Here is a 21,065-nt window from a genome sequence, read left to right on the forward strand (position 1 = left end):
TAAAGGATGCAGCATCCTCTGAGAGGGAGTGACTCAACAATCTTTCTCAGAAACTCCAATACAACCTCTTGGCACTAGTTTCTGTGTGTTGCAATGTGTCATTATACTGTGTAATAAATATATAACTGTGTGTAACAATCTATGTTTTGGATTGGCTACTGATGTAATCAATTATCTATGTTGGACTATGTACAGTGGGGCTGAAAGATACATAATTATTACAAGACCTGTAAATGGCTCGCTAACCTGCAGAAGAAATGGATAAAGACATACATGTCACACTCAAACACACATCATTTGGTTTATTTACTGTCACACCATGAGAAAGTTCTCCATCATTCATGTAACATGTTTGACTTTTATATCCTGTTGGTCATTCAGCTGGAAAGCTGGCAAGCGTATCATTTAAAAGGAGAAAGAAAACTTTGAAAACAATATTGAACTCCTATCAGACATTGGAAGATTCATGGCTGGGTTGCCAGACTTGTTTGTGCTTTAGCCAACTCTTCTCTGTTTGTACTTTGTCATGCGATATGATAGAAGGTCTGGGCTAAAGCACAAACAGACCTGGCAACTAAGCCAGCAAATGTATATACTCAAACAACAACAGCAAAGTAAGCATAGTTAAGAAGTGAATCAGAGTACACCCAAAACCCCACCCCCTCACCCCTCCCTACCACCAATAGGACGTGAAGATCATGACCCTGACCTCTGCATTCAAGACAGTGCTCATATCAAAGATGGTGGATAAATGAAGATGTCCCACTCAGGCCGTTTACCATTGAAAAAAATGGTCACAGTTCCGGTCTGCTTAAGGGGTGTTCTCCCATAGACACCAATGCGATAACAGCTGGGTCTGGTCTACTTAGTTCATGGACTGCATATGAACCAGAAAAAATAAGGGAGTAGGATGTCTCGCTTCTTCTTTCGTCTCTGCTCATATCACAGGCTGTCAACAACCTGAGAGCGAGAAGAAGAATATAAAACAAAGATGGCCGACAGAGTGGACCATCTTACAGCACCGTACATAGGGTTTGTTGGACTGCACCATAAGGTTTGTCAGTTGTTTAAGTGAACATTATTGAAAGTTCAAAGTGAGAAAGGTAAATACATGCACCTATGATATCATCTGTTATTAAATAAATACCATCTGTCATCTAACATGCAGTGTTAAAAGGTATCTCGACAGTGTTATTACACCTAACGGCTGAGCTTATAATGCCTTCATAGGAGAGAAAAAAGATCAAGATCTAATGTCTGTGGAAAGGACTGAACCTAGACTTCAAAAAGAAAGACAAAGAACATCACAGAGAATTGAGACCTGCTGAAATGCATTTTTCAAATAAGATCTTGTAAAACAAATTGGCAACTCCTGTTTCCAATTTCCCATTTTATTCACATACAAGTCTCACGATTTTTAATTTTTATACAATTTTACATATTTTTCCCCCAATCACAGACAGTTCATTGTGGTTGTGCAAGGGAGAGAGGAGGGAGATGAGTTATTCTGTAATCTTCTCATCTCTCCAAGCAACTATTATTCTCAGCTGCCAAATTATACACACAAACCAACCCTCCCTCCATCTCTTCCTCTCCACAAACCCTGAACACACCACCACCTCTTGTTCTCCTGAGAAACAACCCTCTAAATGAACCCTTCCCTTCTCCTCTGTCTCCTCAAACAACAACATTACAGGCCTCTGATAAGACCGGGGGTCTGACAAATGTCACCATTCCCCTTTATCACTCCTTCACACCTCCTCCTCTTCCTTTCTTCTCTTCCCTCCCCCTCTCTCTCGTATTCTATCAGTTTTTCCGATAGCGGTTCTTAGGCTTGTCTCCGCATCCAGTGGCCTCGCAGGAGGACAGGCCGGGGGGGGCCTTGCCTGGGTTGATGCTGCTTAGAAGACCCGGCAGCTCGCTGGTGATGGCCTTCTCGATCTTGTCCAGCAGGCAGCCGCCTGAGTAGGAGCACTGGGCGGACAGGGACTTGAAACTGCCGATCGGGTTCACACCGAAGAAGTCCTGGTAGGCTTCACGGTTGGGCAGGTCGAACTTGCTCACGTTGGTCTTGGCCAGGATGGACTTGAAGATGAAGAACTTGTCCGGGTCGTCCACGATCTCCTTGAACACCAGGTCAGGGTCACTGAAGTAGCTCATCTTGTCCTTAAAGGTCTGAACGTAGCGGTCCACCAGAAGGGCATGGATGCGCACCCGGATGCCATGCTGGCGGATGAAGGCGATCTTGTTCTCCATGCGGTTCTCGATCACCTGGTTTAGGTCTTCCAAGAGGGAGATCTCCTCGCGCTTAAACAGCTCGCGGCTGGTGTCGGGTGCGTAGTCGTAAGGCCAGAAAGAGCTGACGTAGACCCTTGGGGGCTCTGTGACGTTGATGAGGGGTGCTAGCGACCAGAAGAGGGCACCGTAGACACGCATCAAGTCCTGGGTGGCCAGGTTGTCTGCCTTGTTGAGGATGATGCGGATCTGGGACTCACGGCCCTTCAGCTGGCGGAAGAGCATCTCCAGCTCCAGGCCCACGTCCAGCTTGGTGGGGTCAAATGTCACGAAGATGAGGTCGGCACGATCGATGAACCACTGGCACACGTCGTTGAAGGGATAGCCTGGAGGGAGGAGGTAGAAACAGGGTCATTTAACACCAATGTCTTGGACAGTCAGGAGTCACGGTTGCATTCCATTTAACACCAATGTCTTGGACAGTCAGGAGTCACGGTTGCATTCCATTTAACACCAATGTCTTGGACAGTCAGGAGTCACGGTTGCATTCCATTTAACACCAATGTCTTGGACAGTCAGGAGTCACGGTTGCATTCCATTTAACACCAATGTCTTGGACAGTCAGGAGTCACGGTTGCATTCCATTTAACACCAATGTCTTGGACAGTCAGGAGTCACGGTTGCATTCCATTTAACACCAATGTCTTGGACAGTCAGGAGTCACGGTTGCATTCCATTTAACACCAATGTCTTGGACAGTCAGGAGTCATGGTTGCATTCCATTTAACACCAATGTCTTGGACAGTCAGGAGTCACGGTTGCATGCCATTTAACACAATTGAGGCTAGATTAATTCCTAAATGTCAATTTTTCTATTTTCTATTTTAGGCATTTATCAGACGCTCTTATCCAGAGCGACTTTACATCTTAAAATGAATGTAGATTATTATTACATAACACTGATTATTATTTATTGATGTAGATAGATGTATAGGTCTAATTGTATAACATAAATCTTAGAGATTGACAGGTTTTTAGGGGTCACCACTGTCTTAAAGTTCCTCAGTCTATCTGATGATAAGAGGTGATCATGTTTAATATTTCATGTACATGTGAATTTCAACTGAAGATACTGTAGCGATGTAACTTAGAAAAACAGCCATGGCAAAGCTGTTGGACTGACAGTCGCAATGACTTGTGTTTGAGCCCCGGTCGTGCTACCGCCTGAATTTGCTATAAGATCTTCAGCGCTTCTGCTCTCTGTGTGCCTTACCTCTCTCCTGCTGCTTGCGGTTCTCAATGATTCCAGGCGTGTCCACGAAGGTGACGCGCTCCAGCAGCTTGTGGGGCATCTCAATGCCAATCAGCTTCTCAAGAAAGCTCTGCCCAAACTTCTCCAGGGGCGAGAAGGAGCGCGAGCTGTCGGCCGCCATGACGATGCCCTCTATGGAGCGGGTCTTCTCGCCGTGCATGATCACAGTGAACTCAGAGGTAGTGGGCTCAGCACCTGGCAGACAGAGGGAGAGAAAGACGGGAGAGGGATGAGCCAGGGGAAGAGAAAGATGTGAGAGAGGGGGATGGAAAAGGGGAACAGAAAAGAGGAGAAGATGCAGAGGGATGATGAATGAGGGAAAGGCGGGAGGAACAGAAGAATGAGAGAAGATGATAGAGCAGAAGAGGAGGACTAAGTAGGTAGAGTGAAGAGTTAAGTACACCAGGTGAAAAAACAGGTGCATCAGAAACCAGGTGAAAAAACAGGTGCATCAGAAACCAGGTGAAGTTTGAAGGGCGTTACCTGTGTACAGCTGGTAGGGGCTGTCCTTCAGGCCAAGCAGGTAGTTGATCATGGAGGACTTGCCTACACTCCAGGGCCCAAGGAACAACACCATGGGCTTGGAGGTGATCTCCCCATCTGTCAGGTAGAGAGAGGAGGAGGAGGAGGAGGCGATGCTGGTTAGAGCCATGGAGGTTCACTGCACTCATGACGACATGGAAGACCAGAGACATAGAGCCGCTCCAGTACGTCTGAAACCTAATCTGATAAATCACAACAGCCTATTCACCTGGAGTGTATTCAAATGGCAAGAACTGCTGTCATACTGTTACCTACAATCACACTCACATAAAGAGAATGAGGTGCTTCCCTGAAAGTAAGTCGATGTTCTTAAGATGGTCAACAAAAACTTGAGTTGTTCTAAGCTGGCCAGCTGACAATGTAGAAATTCCAGCATATATTGCAAAGGTTCCAGACCTCTCTGTGTCTGAGAACATGTTTCTCAACTGTAGGGGTCAGGAACCAGTGCAATGGCCAATGGAATGCAGGCTTGATGCTTCCTCAACCACAGGCTGCATGGTGCACATGCTTGTAGGTGACAGACAATAAAGTAGAATATGACAGCAAAGCTAGACCACGTGCAACTATAGAAATTGTAGTTCTTCGGCAGAATAGCTTTTTTTTAATTCATTTTTTTTTTATTCATTTTTTTTTTCTTCTACTGCATTCATTGATTGTATGTTGTTTTACTCCATGTGTAACTCTGTGTTTTTGTATGTTGTCGAACTGCTTTGCTTTATCTTGGCCAGGTCGCAATTGTAAATGAGAACTTGTTCTCAACTTGCCTACCTGGTTAAATAAAGGTGAAATAAATAAATAAATAAAATTAGTTTGATGATGATGCAATTTCAATACAGTATGTTAGACATGCCCTGCATTGTGACATTCTCATTTCTATGTCTGGCATAGAGAGCACGCATGCACTGAGTGGACAAAACATTATGAACACCTGCTCTTTCCATGAGAGAAACTGACCAGGTGAATCCAGGTGAAAGCTATGATCCCTTATTGATATCACTTGTTAAATCCACTTCAATCAGTGTAGATGAAAGGGAGGAGACAGGTTTATTAAAGAAGGATTTTTAAGCCTTGAGATAATTGAGACATGGATTGTGTATGTGTGCCATTCGGAGGGTGAATGGAAAAGACAGCATATTTAAGTGCCTTTGAACAGAGTATGGCAGTAAGTGCCAAGCACACCGATTTGAGTGTGTGAAGAACTGCACCGCTGCAGGATTTTTCACACTCAACAGTTTCCCGTGTGTATCAAAAATGGTCCACCAACCAATGGACATCCAGCCAACTTGACACAACTGTGGGAAGCATTGGAGTCATCATGGGCCAGCATCGCTGTGGAATGCTTTCGACACCTTGTAGAGTCCATTCCCCAACGAATTAAGGCTGTTCTGAGAGCAAAATGAGGTGCATCTCAAATTAGCAAGGTGTTCTTAATGTTTTGTACAGTCAGTGTATTGTACTTTGTCCTCAGTAGTGCACTATATAGGAAGGTGTTCTTAATATTTTGTACAGTCAGTGTATTGTACTTTGTCCTCAGTAGTGCACTATATAGGGTGTAGGGTGCCATTTCAGATGCATTCCAAGTCTGTGCCGGGCAGAGTATTCACTAAATATAGTAAGACAGCCTAGTTACTGGACAAAAACTAAAATATATCTTAGCAGCAGCATACTGTCAATGATCTCAAACAAACACAGAGGAGCAACATGGAAGAAAGAAGCAGAACAGGAACATGACCTACAGAACAGGAACATGACAGACAGAACAGCCACATGACGGAACAGCCACATGACAGACAGAACAGGAACATGACAGAACAGCCACATGACAGGCAGAACAGGAACATGACAGACAGAACAGCCACATGACAGAACAGCCACATGACAGGCAGAACAGACATATGACAGGCAGAACAGCCACATGACAGACAGAACAGCCACATGACTGGCAGAACAGCCACATGACAGACAGAACAGGAACATGACAGACAGAACAGCCACATGACAGACAGAACAGGCACATGACAGACAGAACAGGAACATGACAGACAGAACAGGAACATGACATACAGAACAGGCACATGACGGAACATGACAGACAGAACAGGAACATGACAGACAGAACAGGAACATGACAGACAGAACAGGAACATGACAGACAGAACAGCCACATGACAGAACAGCCACATGACATACAGAACAGGCACATGACGGAACATGACAGACAGAACAGGAACATGACAGACAGAACAGGAACATGACAGACAGAACAGGAACATGACAGACAGAACAGGCACATGACAGACAGAACAGGAACATGACAGACAGAACAGGAACATGACAGACAGAACAGGAACATGACAGACAGAACAGGAACATGACAGACAGAACAGGAACATGACAGACAGAACAGGAACATGACAGAACAGCCACATGACAGGCAGAACAGGCATATGACAGGCAGAACAGCCACATGACAGACAGAACAGGAACATGACAGACAGAACAGCCACATGACAGACAGAACAGGCACATGACAGACAGAACAGGAACATGACATACAGAACAGGCACATGACAGACATAACAGCCACATGACAGACAGAACAGGCACATGACAGACAGAACAGGAACATGACATACAGAACAGGCACATGACAGACAGAACAGCCACATGACAGACAGAACAGGCACATGACAGACAGAACAGGAACATGACAGACAGAACAGGAACATGACATACAGAACAGGCACATGACGGAACATGACAGACAGAACAGCCACATGACAGACAGAACAGGCACATGACAGACAGAACAGGAACATGACATACAGAACAGCCACATGACAGACAGAACATGACATACAGAACAGGCACATGACAGACATAACAGCCACATGACAGACAGAACAGGCACATGACAGACAGAACAGGCACATGACAGACAGAACAGGCACATGACAGACAGAACAGACACATGACAGACAGAACAGCCACATGACAGACAGAACAGCCACATAACAGGCACATGACAGGCAGAACAGCCACATGACATACAGAACAGGAACATGACAGACAGAACAGCCACATGACAGACAGAACAGGCACATGACAGACATAACAGCCACAACAGGCACATGACAGACAGAACAGGCACATGACAGACAGAACAGCCACATGACTGACAGAACAGCCACATGACAGGCAGAACAGGAACATGACAGACAGAACAGCCACATGACAGGCACATGACAGACAGAACAGGCACATGACAGGCAGAACAGGAACATGACAGACAGAACAGCCACATGACAGGCACATGACAGACAGAACAGGCACATGACAGAGAGAACAGCCACATGACAGGCACATGACAGACAGAACAGCAATATGTCCTCTCTGTGTAGATCTGTTTGTAATTCAGTCAGAAGTAAAAAGAAAATAATGATTAAAAAAAGGGAAAAGGAGTAGGGAAAAAAGAGATAAAAAAGCAGGAAGTTTTGTAGACAAAATAACCCACTGTCTGTCGAATGTGTTGCGAAACTATCCTGTCGCTCACAGTGGATGGAATAGTTTACTCCAAAACATGGGAGTGTTGCTGAATTTCCTCTTTACCTCAGTTCGCTCCTCAATTCCTGCACCTTGGTTGGAAAGTGAGGTAATGGTAGTGATCCCTTCCCAAAACATGGGAGAGAAGTAAAGAAATGGCCAATTTTCATTCAAGGAGAGGTACTATAAGATTATCCAGTGATGACCAAATATACCCATGATGCCATCCAATCACAGTTTTTCTAAACTTCTTGAAAGCATTTCTTGGAATAATATTGTCCGATTCTCAAAACGGTGAACACAAGCTATAGAAATGCATTTTAAATGCATTTTCAAAAATGAGTTTCCTTTACAAAACAGTAATTACATTCAGAAAAACTATATGAAACACTCAAAACTGCAAATGCATTCATCAAAACAAGATAATGCCTGATTAAAGATGAGCACAACCTTTATATGTCTTCCGCCATGCTGACAAAACAGAACGTTAGTCGGTCTTTTAAAAGATTCCATCAAATCTATGTATTTCTTTGCAGTCACTTGATAATATTGAGGCCTGATTGATTAATTGGCACGTGTATCATCACAGTCCAATTCCCTGTATTCTACCTGAGGCTGTTCTGCTGCCATAGACTGGAGAAGGTCTGGTGACTTTTCATCGCCAAGCAGAAAAACAAGCCCCAGTAGTAAAAAGGAAAGGTGAATACAGAGGAGGATATGTAACCTATGATATGAATGGATAGGCCTTCAACCAAACCAAAGCAAGCTTTGTAATGGAAGGTTGTCGGAGATGACGACAAAGTTACTTAGAAGCGACCAGACGTTATTGTCTGCATCTCTGCATGTCAGAATTACAGAGAGAGTCTGAAAGTTGATTAGATCTTTAGTATGGAACTTTCCCTAGGTTGTATATGATTTAATACTGATGGAGCTTTTCAGAACCTTGTGCCCTTGTATTTGTTCATTGTCAGAAGCAGTGAACATATTTGCATTTTTTCTCTTCTGATGGAAACAATATTTTCATGTTTTGTGAACAAAACACTTAATGACGAGTATTGTATCCATTGATGATATTTGTATTTAAAGTCTATTAAAAGAGTGTCTAAGATATATCCTCTTGAGGATACCCTAGGATAGGGGGCGCCACAGCGCATTTTGAAAAAAAATCGTTCCCATTTTCAACGGCCTACTAATCAAACTCAGAAGCTAGGGCATGCATATACTTATTATATATGGATAGAAAACACCCTAAAGTTTCTAAAACTGTTTGAATGGTGTCTGTGAGTATAACAGAACTCAAATGGCAGTCAAAACCCCGAGACCGATTGAAACAGGAAGTGGAATTCAGAATTGTGGACTCGACTTCTCATCTCTCCCTATAAATCACACCGTTAACCATGGTTCAGTGAGCACTTCCTATTGCTTCCACTAGATGTCGCCAGTCTTTTCACAGTGGTTTGAGCCTTATACAGTCGAAACTCAGTGAATGAGAGTCATTGGAAATTGGTCACAGGGGATGGGCCATCATCATTATGACGCCGGCGGCCATGTCTACCCCCACCTTTGGAAACGGTTTTAAAGGCAATGAAATCATCCCCCTCGAATCTTATTGGCTCTCTTGGTGTTACAGGCCCTGAAGATTAATGTTTTACAACGTTTGACATGTTTGAACGAACCTACAGGCGGGAGAATCTCATTTTATCCGGAACTTCAGCCCTGCGCTTGGAGAGAGCCCTAGGACGCGCTACCAACAGCAGGCTAATGGAACGTGAAGTATGGACTTTTTTGACCGAAAATACATCTGTTGTGGACCTGGGATGCTTTCTGATGAAGACAACTAAAGGTAGGCGATTATTGACAATATTATACAAGATGAGATGTGACATGCGATTGTTCCAAGATGGCGCCGAGCTCTGTATATTAGCTCATTTTCTGAGTATCGCATCTCCTTTTATCGCAAAGTGTGATTACCCAGTAAAGTTAATTTAAAATCTGGTATGACAGGTGTTCTCAAGAGATATTCATCTATAAATGTTAGATTGACAATATAAATTTAAAAAATCGTTATCGGATAGTAATTTAGGGAAATGTAGCATTGTTTACCGGGACGCATTTGAGGGGAAATTATTTAGTCAACGTCAGACGCCGATGTAAAATGCTGTTTTTATATATAAATATGACCTTTATTGAACAAAAGAATGCATGCATTGTATAACATGATGTCCTAGGTGTGTCATCTGATGAAGTTTGTAAAAGGTTAGTGCTGCATTTAGCTGTTTTTTGATTATATGTGATGCAAGTGGTTGGTCGGAAAATGGCTATGAAGCTGCTTTTTACGATGGACTCATCTAACATAATCTAATGATTTGCTTTTCCTGTAAAACTTTTTTGAAATCGGACGACGTGGGTCGATTCAGGAGAGGTGTATCTATAAAAAAAATAATAATAATAATAATTAAAAAAAAAAAAAATTATGATTTTTTTTTTAATGCTAATTGGCGATATGATTTTTCGCTGGATTTTGATCCCGCTGACGGGATGAGACGCTGGAGAGGATATGCAATCCACGTACAAAGGCTAGAAAATGATCAAAAGTTTGGCAAATGTAATTCAGTTCCAAAACATGCTTTCAAGGTCATTTCTTTGTATTTTTATGTCCCTCTCTCCAACCCTTACCTGTGCTTATTTAGCTTAAGCCAGTGCTGCCCATGCTCCCCGACCCTCCCCCATACATGTACATACCGGTAGTTTACACTAAAGGCATGTTTGAATGCTGTAGGGCTCTTTACATCTTTGATCCAATGGGGTAGTGCCTTTAAGCATCCCAATGGTAATGGACGAGACCTCAGGGAATCCTTTCTCAATAGGAATTAATGTATAACTGCAGATTGAGGATCTCCCCTTTTTAATTGATTAGTATAGAATTAAGAGACTGAGTTAGAATTGTATACTGTATTTACTTAGTATCAAGGGGAAGTAGGTCCCTCAATTGTTTTGTGAACGTTCAGTCACATAATCAGATTCATAAAATGACCTCGTAAATGACTTTAATTTTCCATTACAGTAGTTCTTTGAAATGCAAATGATTTCTGCTCAAGTTTACAGCACTTCAAAGTGATGTGAATGAAAATGCCTATGCCACAACTGATAATTGTGACATACAGGATAATTTGGTTGCTCCAAACAACCAAACTGGTCCACACCAAGGACCAATGGCTGGGGTCCCGGGAGTGTGAAAGAGGGGGGTGAGCACTTCAGCCAGTGCCATGCTCCGGCAAAGGTCCCCCCACTATACCAACCTGTGTTCCCATCCCCCAGTGTTCGTCCGGCTGTTAGGTGAAGGGGTGGTGAGGTGGGGGTGAGGGAGGGAGAGTGAGAGGGAAGGAGAGATGTCGGGGCATAATCACGTTTAACTGGAAGTGTCAAACATGCAGATCTATAATGGATGAAGTTGAAGGTTACTTGACAACAGGTGGCGGCGGGGGGGGGGGGGGGGGGTCTGTGGGATCCAGATCAATCATTCCTTCCTGTACACTACACTCCATACAGTTCAATTCGTTATGTGACAGTAAGTCAAATTACAGTAAAGAGGGAGACATAGCAACATCTTCAAGGAATTTCTCAGTCAAGGGAACGAACCATTGCTTCGATAACACCTGGCTCCCTCTAAACCTTTTTAACACAGTCTCTGAATATTCTGGGATGGCTTAGAGCTTCATATAAAACCTTTTATTGTCATTATGTCAGGGGGTTCAGTATTTGTGTGCAGGTTAAAGACCATGCCAGGCCACAAGAGGGCGAACTTTGCTTCAAGATGAGGAAGTGCAGTTGGGTCTGCACAGGTTGACCAAGGGGGAGTGAAAGTCATCCCCCAGAAGACATGTTATAAAAAATTATATTAACACCTCCTACGAATACCCTCTTTATAATGCATTATAATGCCTTTTCGAATGTCTTATGGGCTATGCATAATGCATTATAATGCACAACATGGGTTATAATAACTGCTTATAAACATATATAACAATACTGCAATAAGAGTTATATTAAAGTACTTAACTTTTAAACCTTCTTTAAAAATCTTTTAAATAAAAACAAAAAAGTTGAAGATGGTGAAGAAAAGAAGATGAAGAAAAGAGAAAAGGGGATGAGAGAAATATCTAAATGGTAGCCAACTGTACCCCTTTTACCAGGATCAAAGAACAGAATGCCATACCTCTCACTATGAGTAGTTGAATATGTGCAAGTGTGTTTATATTCATATGGAAGAACCACTTCAGTTTTTTCAAAGGAACAATAGCAAGTATATTAGATTAAGTAATACATGATAATTGATTGTATTTATATGGCTCTATTCCAGTAATACATGATAATTGATTGTATTTATATGGCTCTATTCCAGTAATACATGATAATTGATTGTATTTACATGGCTCTATTCCAGTAATACATGATCATTGATTGTATTTATATGGTACTATTCCAGTAATACATGATAATTGATTGTATTTATATGGCTCTATTCCAGTAATACATGATAATTGATTGTATTTATATGGCTCTATTCCAGTAATACATAATAATTGATTGTATTTATATGGCTCTATTCCAGTAATACATGATAATTGATTGTATTTACATAGCTCTATTCCAGTAATACATGATAATTGATTGTATTTATATGGTACTATTCCAGTAATACATGATAATTGATTGTATTTATATGGCTCTATTCCAGTAATACATGATAATTGATTGTATTTATATGGCTCTATTCCAGTAATACATAATAATTGATTGTATTTATATGGCTCTATTCCAGTAATACATGATAATTGATTGTATTTATATGGTACTATTCCAGTAATACATGATAATTGATTGTATTTATATGGCTCTATTCCAGTAATACATAATAATTGATTGTATTTATATGGCTCTATTCCAGTAATGTCACGACTTCCGCCGAAGTCGGTCCCTCTCCTTGTTCGGGCAGCGTTCGGCGGTCGACGTCACCGGCCTTCTAGCCACCGCCGATCCACTTTTAATTTTCCATTTGTTTTGTCTTTGTCTTACACACCTGGTTTCAATCCCCCAATTACTTGTTCATTATTTAACCCTCTGTTCCCCCATGTTTGTTTGTGAGTGATTGTTTTTATGTAATACGGTCCGTTTATGTGGGCTCGCTGATTTTGTATTGTATTTGCCTATTCCGAGTAAAATACGTTTATTTACTCATATCTGCTGTCCTGCGCCTGACTCCTCTACACCAGCTACACACAGACTACATTACAAGTAATACATGATAATTGATTGTATTTATATGGCTCTATTCCAGTAATACATGATAACTGATTGTATGTATATGGCTCTATTCCAGTAATACATGATCATTGATTGTATGTATATGGCGCTATTCCAGTAATACATGATAATTGATTGTATTTATATGGCTCTATTCCAGTAATACATGATAATTGATTGTATTTATATGGCTCTATTCCAGTAATACATGATAATTGATTGTATTTATATGGCTCTATTCCAGTAATACATGATAATTGATTGTATGTATATGGCGCTATTCCAGTAATACATGATAATTGATTGTATGTATATGGCTCTATTCCAGTAATACATGATAATTGATTGTATTTATATGGCTCTATTCCAGTAATACATGATAATTGATTGTATGTATATGGCGCTATTCCAGTAATACATGATAATTGATTGTATGTATATGGCTCTATTCCAGTAATACATGATAATTGATTGTATGTATATGGCTCTATTCCAGTAATACATGATAATTGATTGTATGTATATGGCGCTATTCCTGATGCTCAACATGGGCTTTACATAGCACATTACACACACATTTATATGACAATGGATATGTGATACTGATGAGCTCTTGAGCCACTCATTGTATTTAAAACATCTATGGCAGTGGGTTCTTTCATAGGGATATAAAGCATATATACAGTATATTTCTTGGCCAGAGTAATGCCAGCCTAGGAGATTTTTCTTTACTCCATCCTATCAGTGTTGTGCGTAAACAGATCAGTCAGCAGTCAGTCAGGTCCAAATGCTAACCTGAGGTCTGTGTATGCAACTCAAGTTGACTTCTATGCAGGATTTATGCAAAAGTTCAAGTTAAGTGCACAGACCACTAGCTGGGATACAAACCCTCAGTCACCATGTCAACCCAAACAGGGAAACCAGTCCACACATACACACACACTTAGCCTGATCCCAGATCTGTTTGTGCTATCATGTCAACTAATAAATGAAAAGGTGACATGATAGCGCAAACAGATCTGAGATCAAGCCAACACACACTAACAACCTGAAGCGGCAGCAGTGTGCCAAGCAAAGCCCTCACTGTACCTGAGATCTCATGTGCTCTGAGCTCGTTGTACTTATAGGCCTGTTCCATGGGCTTGATGGCTGAGTGGTAGATCTTACGTAACTTCTGAATAGCAGCTGGAGGGGGAGAGAAAGAGAGAGAATGAGGGGAGGATGGTAAGAACAGGGTTCAAATTACAGCGGGGGATAGGAGAGGCTGGGCATCCCCCATAACAATTAGGGCCACCATATGAATTTAAATATCAATGTAAGCTCCCCCATAATTGTCAAAAATATGAATGTCGGGCACCCCCAAGTGGCTTCGGGCAACCCCAAGAGTCTATATATTTTAAGTGTGGTATTGGGCACCCCCAAGAGTCAAAGTATTTGAACCCTGGTATCCATGGTAAGAAGGAATGTCGATGGAATGAGATAGAGGGAGGGAGGTAGAGTTGGATGGAATGAGAGGGAGGGAGGTAGAGTTGGATGGAATGAGAGAGAGGGAGGTAGAGTTGGATGGAATGAGAGGGAGGGAGGTAGAGTTGGATGGAATGAGAGAGAGGGAGGTAGAGTTGGATGGAATGAGAGAGAGGGAGGTAGAGTTGGATGGAATGAGAGAGAGGGAGGTAGAGTTGGATGGAATGAGAGAGAGGGAGGTAGAGTTGGATGGAATGAGAGAGAGGGAGGTAGAGTTGGTTCATGTAAGAGGAAAGGTAGAATGGTAAGAGAAGGTAAGACACGGGTAAGAGAGGGAAACATAATAAGATGATAAGGAGTGTAGATGAAAGAAAGGAGAAAGAGAGGTAGAGTACAGGAGTTTCAGTTAAGGAGAGGTAGAACAGTAAGAAAAGGTTTGATTAAATGACAAACAAGTCATTATGGAATGAGAATGAGTTGGAGGGTTCAGAGAGAGAGAGAGGAGAGAGAGAGGGGAGAGCGAGAGAGCGAGAGGAGATAAAAGGAAAACAGATTAAAAACAGAAGATTTGGGACTCGTTAACACTAACGATGTTACCCATTAGCGCTAATGGAGAAGAAGTCCATTAAGGCTCTGGCACCACGTGTTTCTTTCTCTAACTAACGCTATAGGCAGCGTGCCAAAAAGCACCCTATTCGTTATATATTGCACTACTTTTTACCAGAGACCTATGAGCCTGGTGAAAAGTTGTGCACTATGTACAGACTAGGGTGTCATTTGGAACGCACACATACACAGGCAAGTACCCACAGACCCATAGAGGATCACCCATCATTACTTTCTATGATGTGCTCCATTAGCCCATAGATTAGTATAATGACACATCAGAGCAGGACTGGGAACATACTGAGTACATTTATCTGAACAGAAATATGCATTTTTCTCTGTAATAACACTACTGGCATTTGACAGGTAATTAACAGACATAACGCGACAAATTCAGAACCAAATCTGCATCCCAAATGGCATCCTATTCCCTATTTAGTGCACTACACTACAGCCATATGGGCCCTGCTCAAAGGAAGTGCACTACACAGGGAATAGGGTGCTATTTGGTACATGTCCCATGTCACACCAGGTGCAAACATGTCTCATGAATATCTGCAAAGGGCTCTACTGCATGTCTTCTTGTATCTTACAATATCTTTGTAATAATGCTAATGCTCAACAATGACATTTGATAACGTCAACAATATCTAAAGCTCTACAGCCTATTAAGATGTGATCATACTTGATATTTAGGGCCAGGAGTTTTTCTTTACCACATGACCTGACCAGGAACAACTCTGGGCTTCAGTAATATGTTTAAAGTATTATTTACCATGGTAGTTTTCTGCTGCGTTCTCCTCAGAGGCCAGCCTCAGCGTCTCGTCGATGTGTGATCTGTCTCTCAGGATGTTGCTCAGGACATCCGCCACCTCCTCCTCTGTGGAGAGAAACAGCAGGTCTGAAGTCAGTCTCTGCTAGTGAATCTTTGCACATTGGACTGGTTTGACTGGCATAACAGATGAGGCTGGTGGGGGGGAAATGGGAAAGGTTTGTTTGTGCTAAAACATGATTTGCAATCACAGCCCAAAAGTGACTGGTATGACCCACCTCTATGGCTGTTGCATCCCAAATGGTTCCCTATTCCCTACATAGTGCACCACTTCCTGAGATTGTAAATCCTGTTTTAGGACAAAACGTGTGTGTGTGACTGTTTAATATCTATTTCACTTGCTTTGGCAATGTAAACATGTTTCCCATGCCAATAAAGCCCTTTAGATGTAATTTAATTGACAGAGAGAGAGGTGCTGACTGTTGCGTGTCGTAAACGTTCCAGTAGAGGCTTTACAGTGGCCAATTACCACCATGCTACATCAAGGGTCATATCAATCAGTAAAAGCGCTGTCTCAATCTCTCTCTCTATTGCTGGGGTCTACAGGGATGGTGTCAATCTAGAAATAAAATGACTAATGGGTTCTAAAGCATAAGAAACAACTACGAAATGAACAACTATGAAAAGTCAGTGAGTGGCACCATACAGTATGTGAATAACAAAACCAGAGGATGAGTAGAAGTGATCTGTTCTGTTGTATAAACTGAGGAAAACAACCCTTTGTGATATCAAATCCAATCAACATCAAATCAAATGTTTTGGTCACATACACATGGTTAGCAGATGTTATTGGTCACATACACATGGTTAGCAGATGTTATTGGTCACATACACATGGTTAGCAGATGTTATTGGTCACATACACATGGTTAGCAGATGTTATTGGTCACATACACATGGTTAGCAGATGTTATTGGTCACATACACATGGTTAGCAGATGTTATTGGTCACATACACATGGTTAGCAGATGTTATTGGTCACATACACATGGTTAGTAGATGTTATTGGTCACATACACATGGTTAGCAGATGTTATTGGTCACATACACATGGTTAGCAGATGTTATTGGTCACATACACATGGTTAGCAGATGTTATTGGTCACATACACATGGTTAGCAGATGTTATTGGTCACATACACATGGTTAGCAGATGTTATTGGTCACATATACATGGTTAGCAGATGTTATTGGTCACATACAGTGAGGGAAAAAAGTATTTGATCCCCTGCTGATTTTGTAGGTTTGCCCACTGACAAAGAAATGATCGGTTTATAATTTTAATGGTAGGTTTATTTGAACAGTGAGACACAGAATAACAACAAAAATATCCAGAAAAACGTATGTCAAAAAATGATTTGCATTTTAATGAGGGAAATAATACCCCTCTGTAAAACATGACTTAGCACTTGGTGGCAAAACCCTTGTTGGCAATCACAGAGGTCAGACGTTTCTTGTAGTTGGCCACCAGGTTTGCATACATCTCAGGAGGGATTTTGTCCCACACCTCTTGGCAGATCTTCTCCAAGTCATTAAGGTTTTGAGGCTGATGTTTGGCAACTCGAACCTTCAGCTCCCTCCACAGATTTTCTATGGGATTAAGGTCTGGAGACTGGCTAGGCCACTCCAGGACCTTAATGTGCTTCTTCTTGAGACACTCCTTTGTTGCCTTGGCCGTGTGTTTTGGGTCATTGTCATGCTGGAATACCCATCCACGAACCATTTTCAATGCCCTGGCTGAGGGAAGGAGGTTCTAACTCAAGATTTGACGGTACATGGCCCCATCCATCGTCCCTTTGATGCGGTGAAGTTGTCCTGTCCCCTTAGCAGAAAAACACCCCCAAAGCATAATGTTTCCACCTCCATGTTTGATGTGGGGATGGTGTTCTTGGGGTCATAGGCAGCATTCCTCCTCCTCCAAACACGGCGAGTTGAGTTGATGCCAAAGAGCACCACTTTGGTCTCATCTGACCACAACACTTTCACCCAGTTGTCCTCTGAATCATTCAGATGTTCATTGGCAAACTTCAGACGGGCATGTATATGTGCTTTCTTGAGCAGGGGGACATTGCGGGCGCTGCAGGATTTCAGTCCTTCACGGCGTAGTGTTTTACCAATTGTTTTCTTGGTGACTATGGTCCCAGCTGCCTTGAGATCAGTGAGAAGATCCTCCCGTGTAGTTCTGGGCTGATTCCTCAACGTTCTCATGATCATTGCAACTCCATGAGGTGAGATCTTGCATGGATCTTGCCGGGGGAGATTGACAGTTCTTTTGTGTTTCTTTCATTTGTGAATAATCGCACCAACTGTTGTCACCTACTCACCAAGCTGCTTGGCGATGGTCTTGTAGCCCATTCCAGCCTTGTGTAGGTCTACAATCTTGTCCCTGACATCCTTGGAGAGCTCTTTGGTCTTGGCCATGGTGGAGAGTTTGGAATCTGATTGATTGATTGCTTCTGTGGACAGGTGCCTTTTATACAGGTAACAAACTGAGATTAGGAGCACTCCCTTTAAGAGTGTGCTCCTAATCTCAGCTCGTTACCTGTATAAAAGACACTTGGAAGCCAGAAATCTTTCTGATTGAGAGGGGGTCAAATACTTATTTCCCTCATTAAAATGCAAATCAATTTATAACATTTTTGACATGCATTTTTCTGGATTCTTTCATTGTTATTCTGTCTCTCACTGTTCAAATAAACCTACCATTAAAATTATAGACTGATCATTTCTTTGTCAGTGGGCAAACGTACAAAATCAGCAGGGGATCAAATACTTTTTTCCCTCACTGTACACATGATTAGCAGATGTTATTGGTCACATACACATGGTTAGCAGATGTTATTGGTCACATACACATGGTTAGCAGATGTTATTGGTCACATACACATGGTTAGCAGATGTTATTGGTCACATACACATGGTTAGCAGATGTTATTGCGAGTGTAGAAATGCTTATGCTTCTAGATCCGACAGTGCAGCAGTATCTAACAGGTAATATCTAACAATTCCACAACAAAACCTAATACACACAATCTAATAAAGGAATGGGATGAGAATATATTAGTATAAAATATATGGATGAGCAGTGACAGAGCGACTAAGATGCAATAGATAGTGAAGGATACAGTACATATGAGATGAGTAATGCGAGATATGTAAACATTCTTAAAGTGGCATTATTAAAGTGGCTAGTGTTCCACTTATTAAAATGGCCAATATCAGTTGTACTCCAAGCACCTTAACTCAAACTCAGCCACAGGCTGCATACAAGACCTCTCATAGAAGCTGCAGGCAGGATATTCATAGAGATTCCTGTCTATTCATCTCCCAAGCCCAGAGAGATTCCTGTCTATCTGTCTCCCAGGCCCAGAGAGATACCGGTCTATCTGTCTCCCAGGCCCAGAGAGATTCCTGTCTATCCGTCTCCCAAGCCCAGAGAGATTCCTGTCTATCTGTCTCCCAGACCCAGAGAGATACCGGTCTATCTGTCTCCCAGGCCCAGAGAGATACCGGTCTATCTGTCTCTCAGGCCCAGAGAGATTCTTGTCTATCTGTCTCCCAGGCCCAGAAAGATTCTTGTCTATCTGTCTCCCAGGCCCAGAGACATACTGTAAGTGGAGAGAAGAGGGGATGTTGAATGAGAGATATTTATATCCAGTTACATGGCTTTGCGATGAACAATTCCTCCAGGGGGTACATTTAGCAGTGACCCCATTCATTAGCATTCTAGCATTCTATGTCTGTGTGTGTGTGTGTGTGTGTGGTGTGTGTGTGTGTGTGTGTGTGTGTGTGTGTGTGTGTGTGATCTCCACATTTGAATGTCTATGTTATTTATTGCATTTGATCACAGCTGCTACTACAGTATGATCACTTCTTTAATTAGACAGACAGCTGAAAATACAGGTTTGTTTCATGTAGCCATGGTTTCACAACACCACCATAGATAGTGTTTGTGTGTGTGTAGTGGGGGAATCCCCAGTTTCATAACAACCTGGGATAGGAGTGTGCACGCACGCACGCACACAGACACTTTCTCTCTCTCTCTCTGCTCCACACCCTAACAACCCCATTGTCATAAAGAGGGGAGAATATGTCAGACTTTCTCTACCCCTCTGCTTTACCTCCTCCAAATATAACCCTCTGTTGTAGACTTATCAGCCTGTTAGGACTGTCCTTGTGTGCCCATTACCCAGGAACAACCATCATTTTATGGCCCCTGACTGTACCGTACAGGGGCCACTAGGGGCCCACAACCAGGTCAGGTTACACAGCAGCACTACAGCCATAGAAATATAAACTATATAGACAGAACTAACAATATAAACTATAAATATAAACTATATGGACAGAACTAACAACACCCTAAACTATATGGACAGAACAAACCACACCCTAAACTATATGGATAGAACAAACCACACGTTAAACTATGTGGACAGAACTAACAACACCCTAAACTATATGAACAGAACAACGAATGCAAATTCTCTACTGCATTGTTTCTCCTTCATAACTGAACATATTGACAAAGGATTTACCTAGACAGTAAACAGAGAAGATATTTATTGTTGAATCATATACACTGCTCAAAAAAATAAAGGGAACACTTAAACACATCCTAGATCTGAATGAAAGAAATAATCTTATTAAATACATTTTTCTTTACATAGTTGAATGTGCTGACAACAAAATCACACAAAAATAATCAATGGAAATCCAATTTATCAACCCATGGAGGTCTGGATTTGGAGTCACACTCAAAATTAAAGTGGAAAATCACACTACAGGCTGATCCAACTTTGATGTAATGTCCTTAAAACAAGTCAAAATGAGGCTCAGTAGTGTGTGTGGCCTCCACTTGCCTGTATGACCTCCCTACAACGCCTGGGCATGCTCCTGATGAGGTGGCGGATGGTCTCCTGAGGGATCTCCTCCCAGACCTGGACGAAAGCATCCGCCAACTCCTGGACAGTCTGTGGTGCAACGTGGCGTTGGTGGATGGAGCGAGACATGATGTCCCAGATGTGCTCAATTGGATTCAGGTCTAGGGAACGGGCGGGCCAGTCCATAGCATCAATGCCTTCCTCTTGCAGGAACTGCTGACACACTCCAGCCACATGAGGTCTAGCATTGTCTTGCATTAGGAGGAACCCAGGGCCAACCGCACCAGCATATGGTCTCACAAGGGGTCTGAGGATCTCATCTCGGGACCTAATGGCAGTCA

General features: G+C 42.2%; 1 protein-coding gene across 1 annotated transcript in view; it reads right to left on the minus strand.

Moving 5' to 3' along the window:
* Nucleotides 1-287: 287 nt before the first annotated feature.
* The window catches only part of LOC106601888 (sarcalumenin), a 36,305-nt gene continuing 15,527 nt past the window's right edge, over nt 288-21,065 (minus strand). Inside the window, exons 2-6 of the mRNA XM_045715641.2 lie at nt 15,783-15,887; nt 14,027-14,122; nt 4,031-4,147; nt 3,509-3,742; nt 288-2,621 (exon numbers count right to left, since the gene is read on the minus strand). Of these exons, the coding sequence (XP_045571597.1) occupies nt 1,807-2,621; nt 3,509-3,742; nt 4,031-4,147; nt 14,027-14,122; nt 15,783-15,887 (1,367 nt within the window). The 3' untranslated portion in view covers nt 288-1,806. The remainder of the gene's footprint in view (nt 2,622-3,508; nt 3,743-4,030; nt 4,148-14,026; nt 14,123-15,782; nt 15,888-21,065) is intronic.

Source organism: Salmo salar, chromosome 03, assembly GCF_965601325.2.
Source record: "Salmo salar chromosome 03, fSalSal1, whole genome shotgun sequence".
NCBI classification, from domain to species: Eukaryota; Metazoa; Chordata; class Actinopteri; order Salmoniformes; family Salmonidae; genus Salmo; species Salmo salar.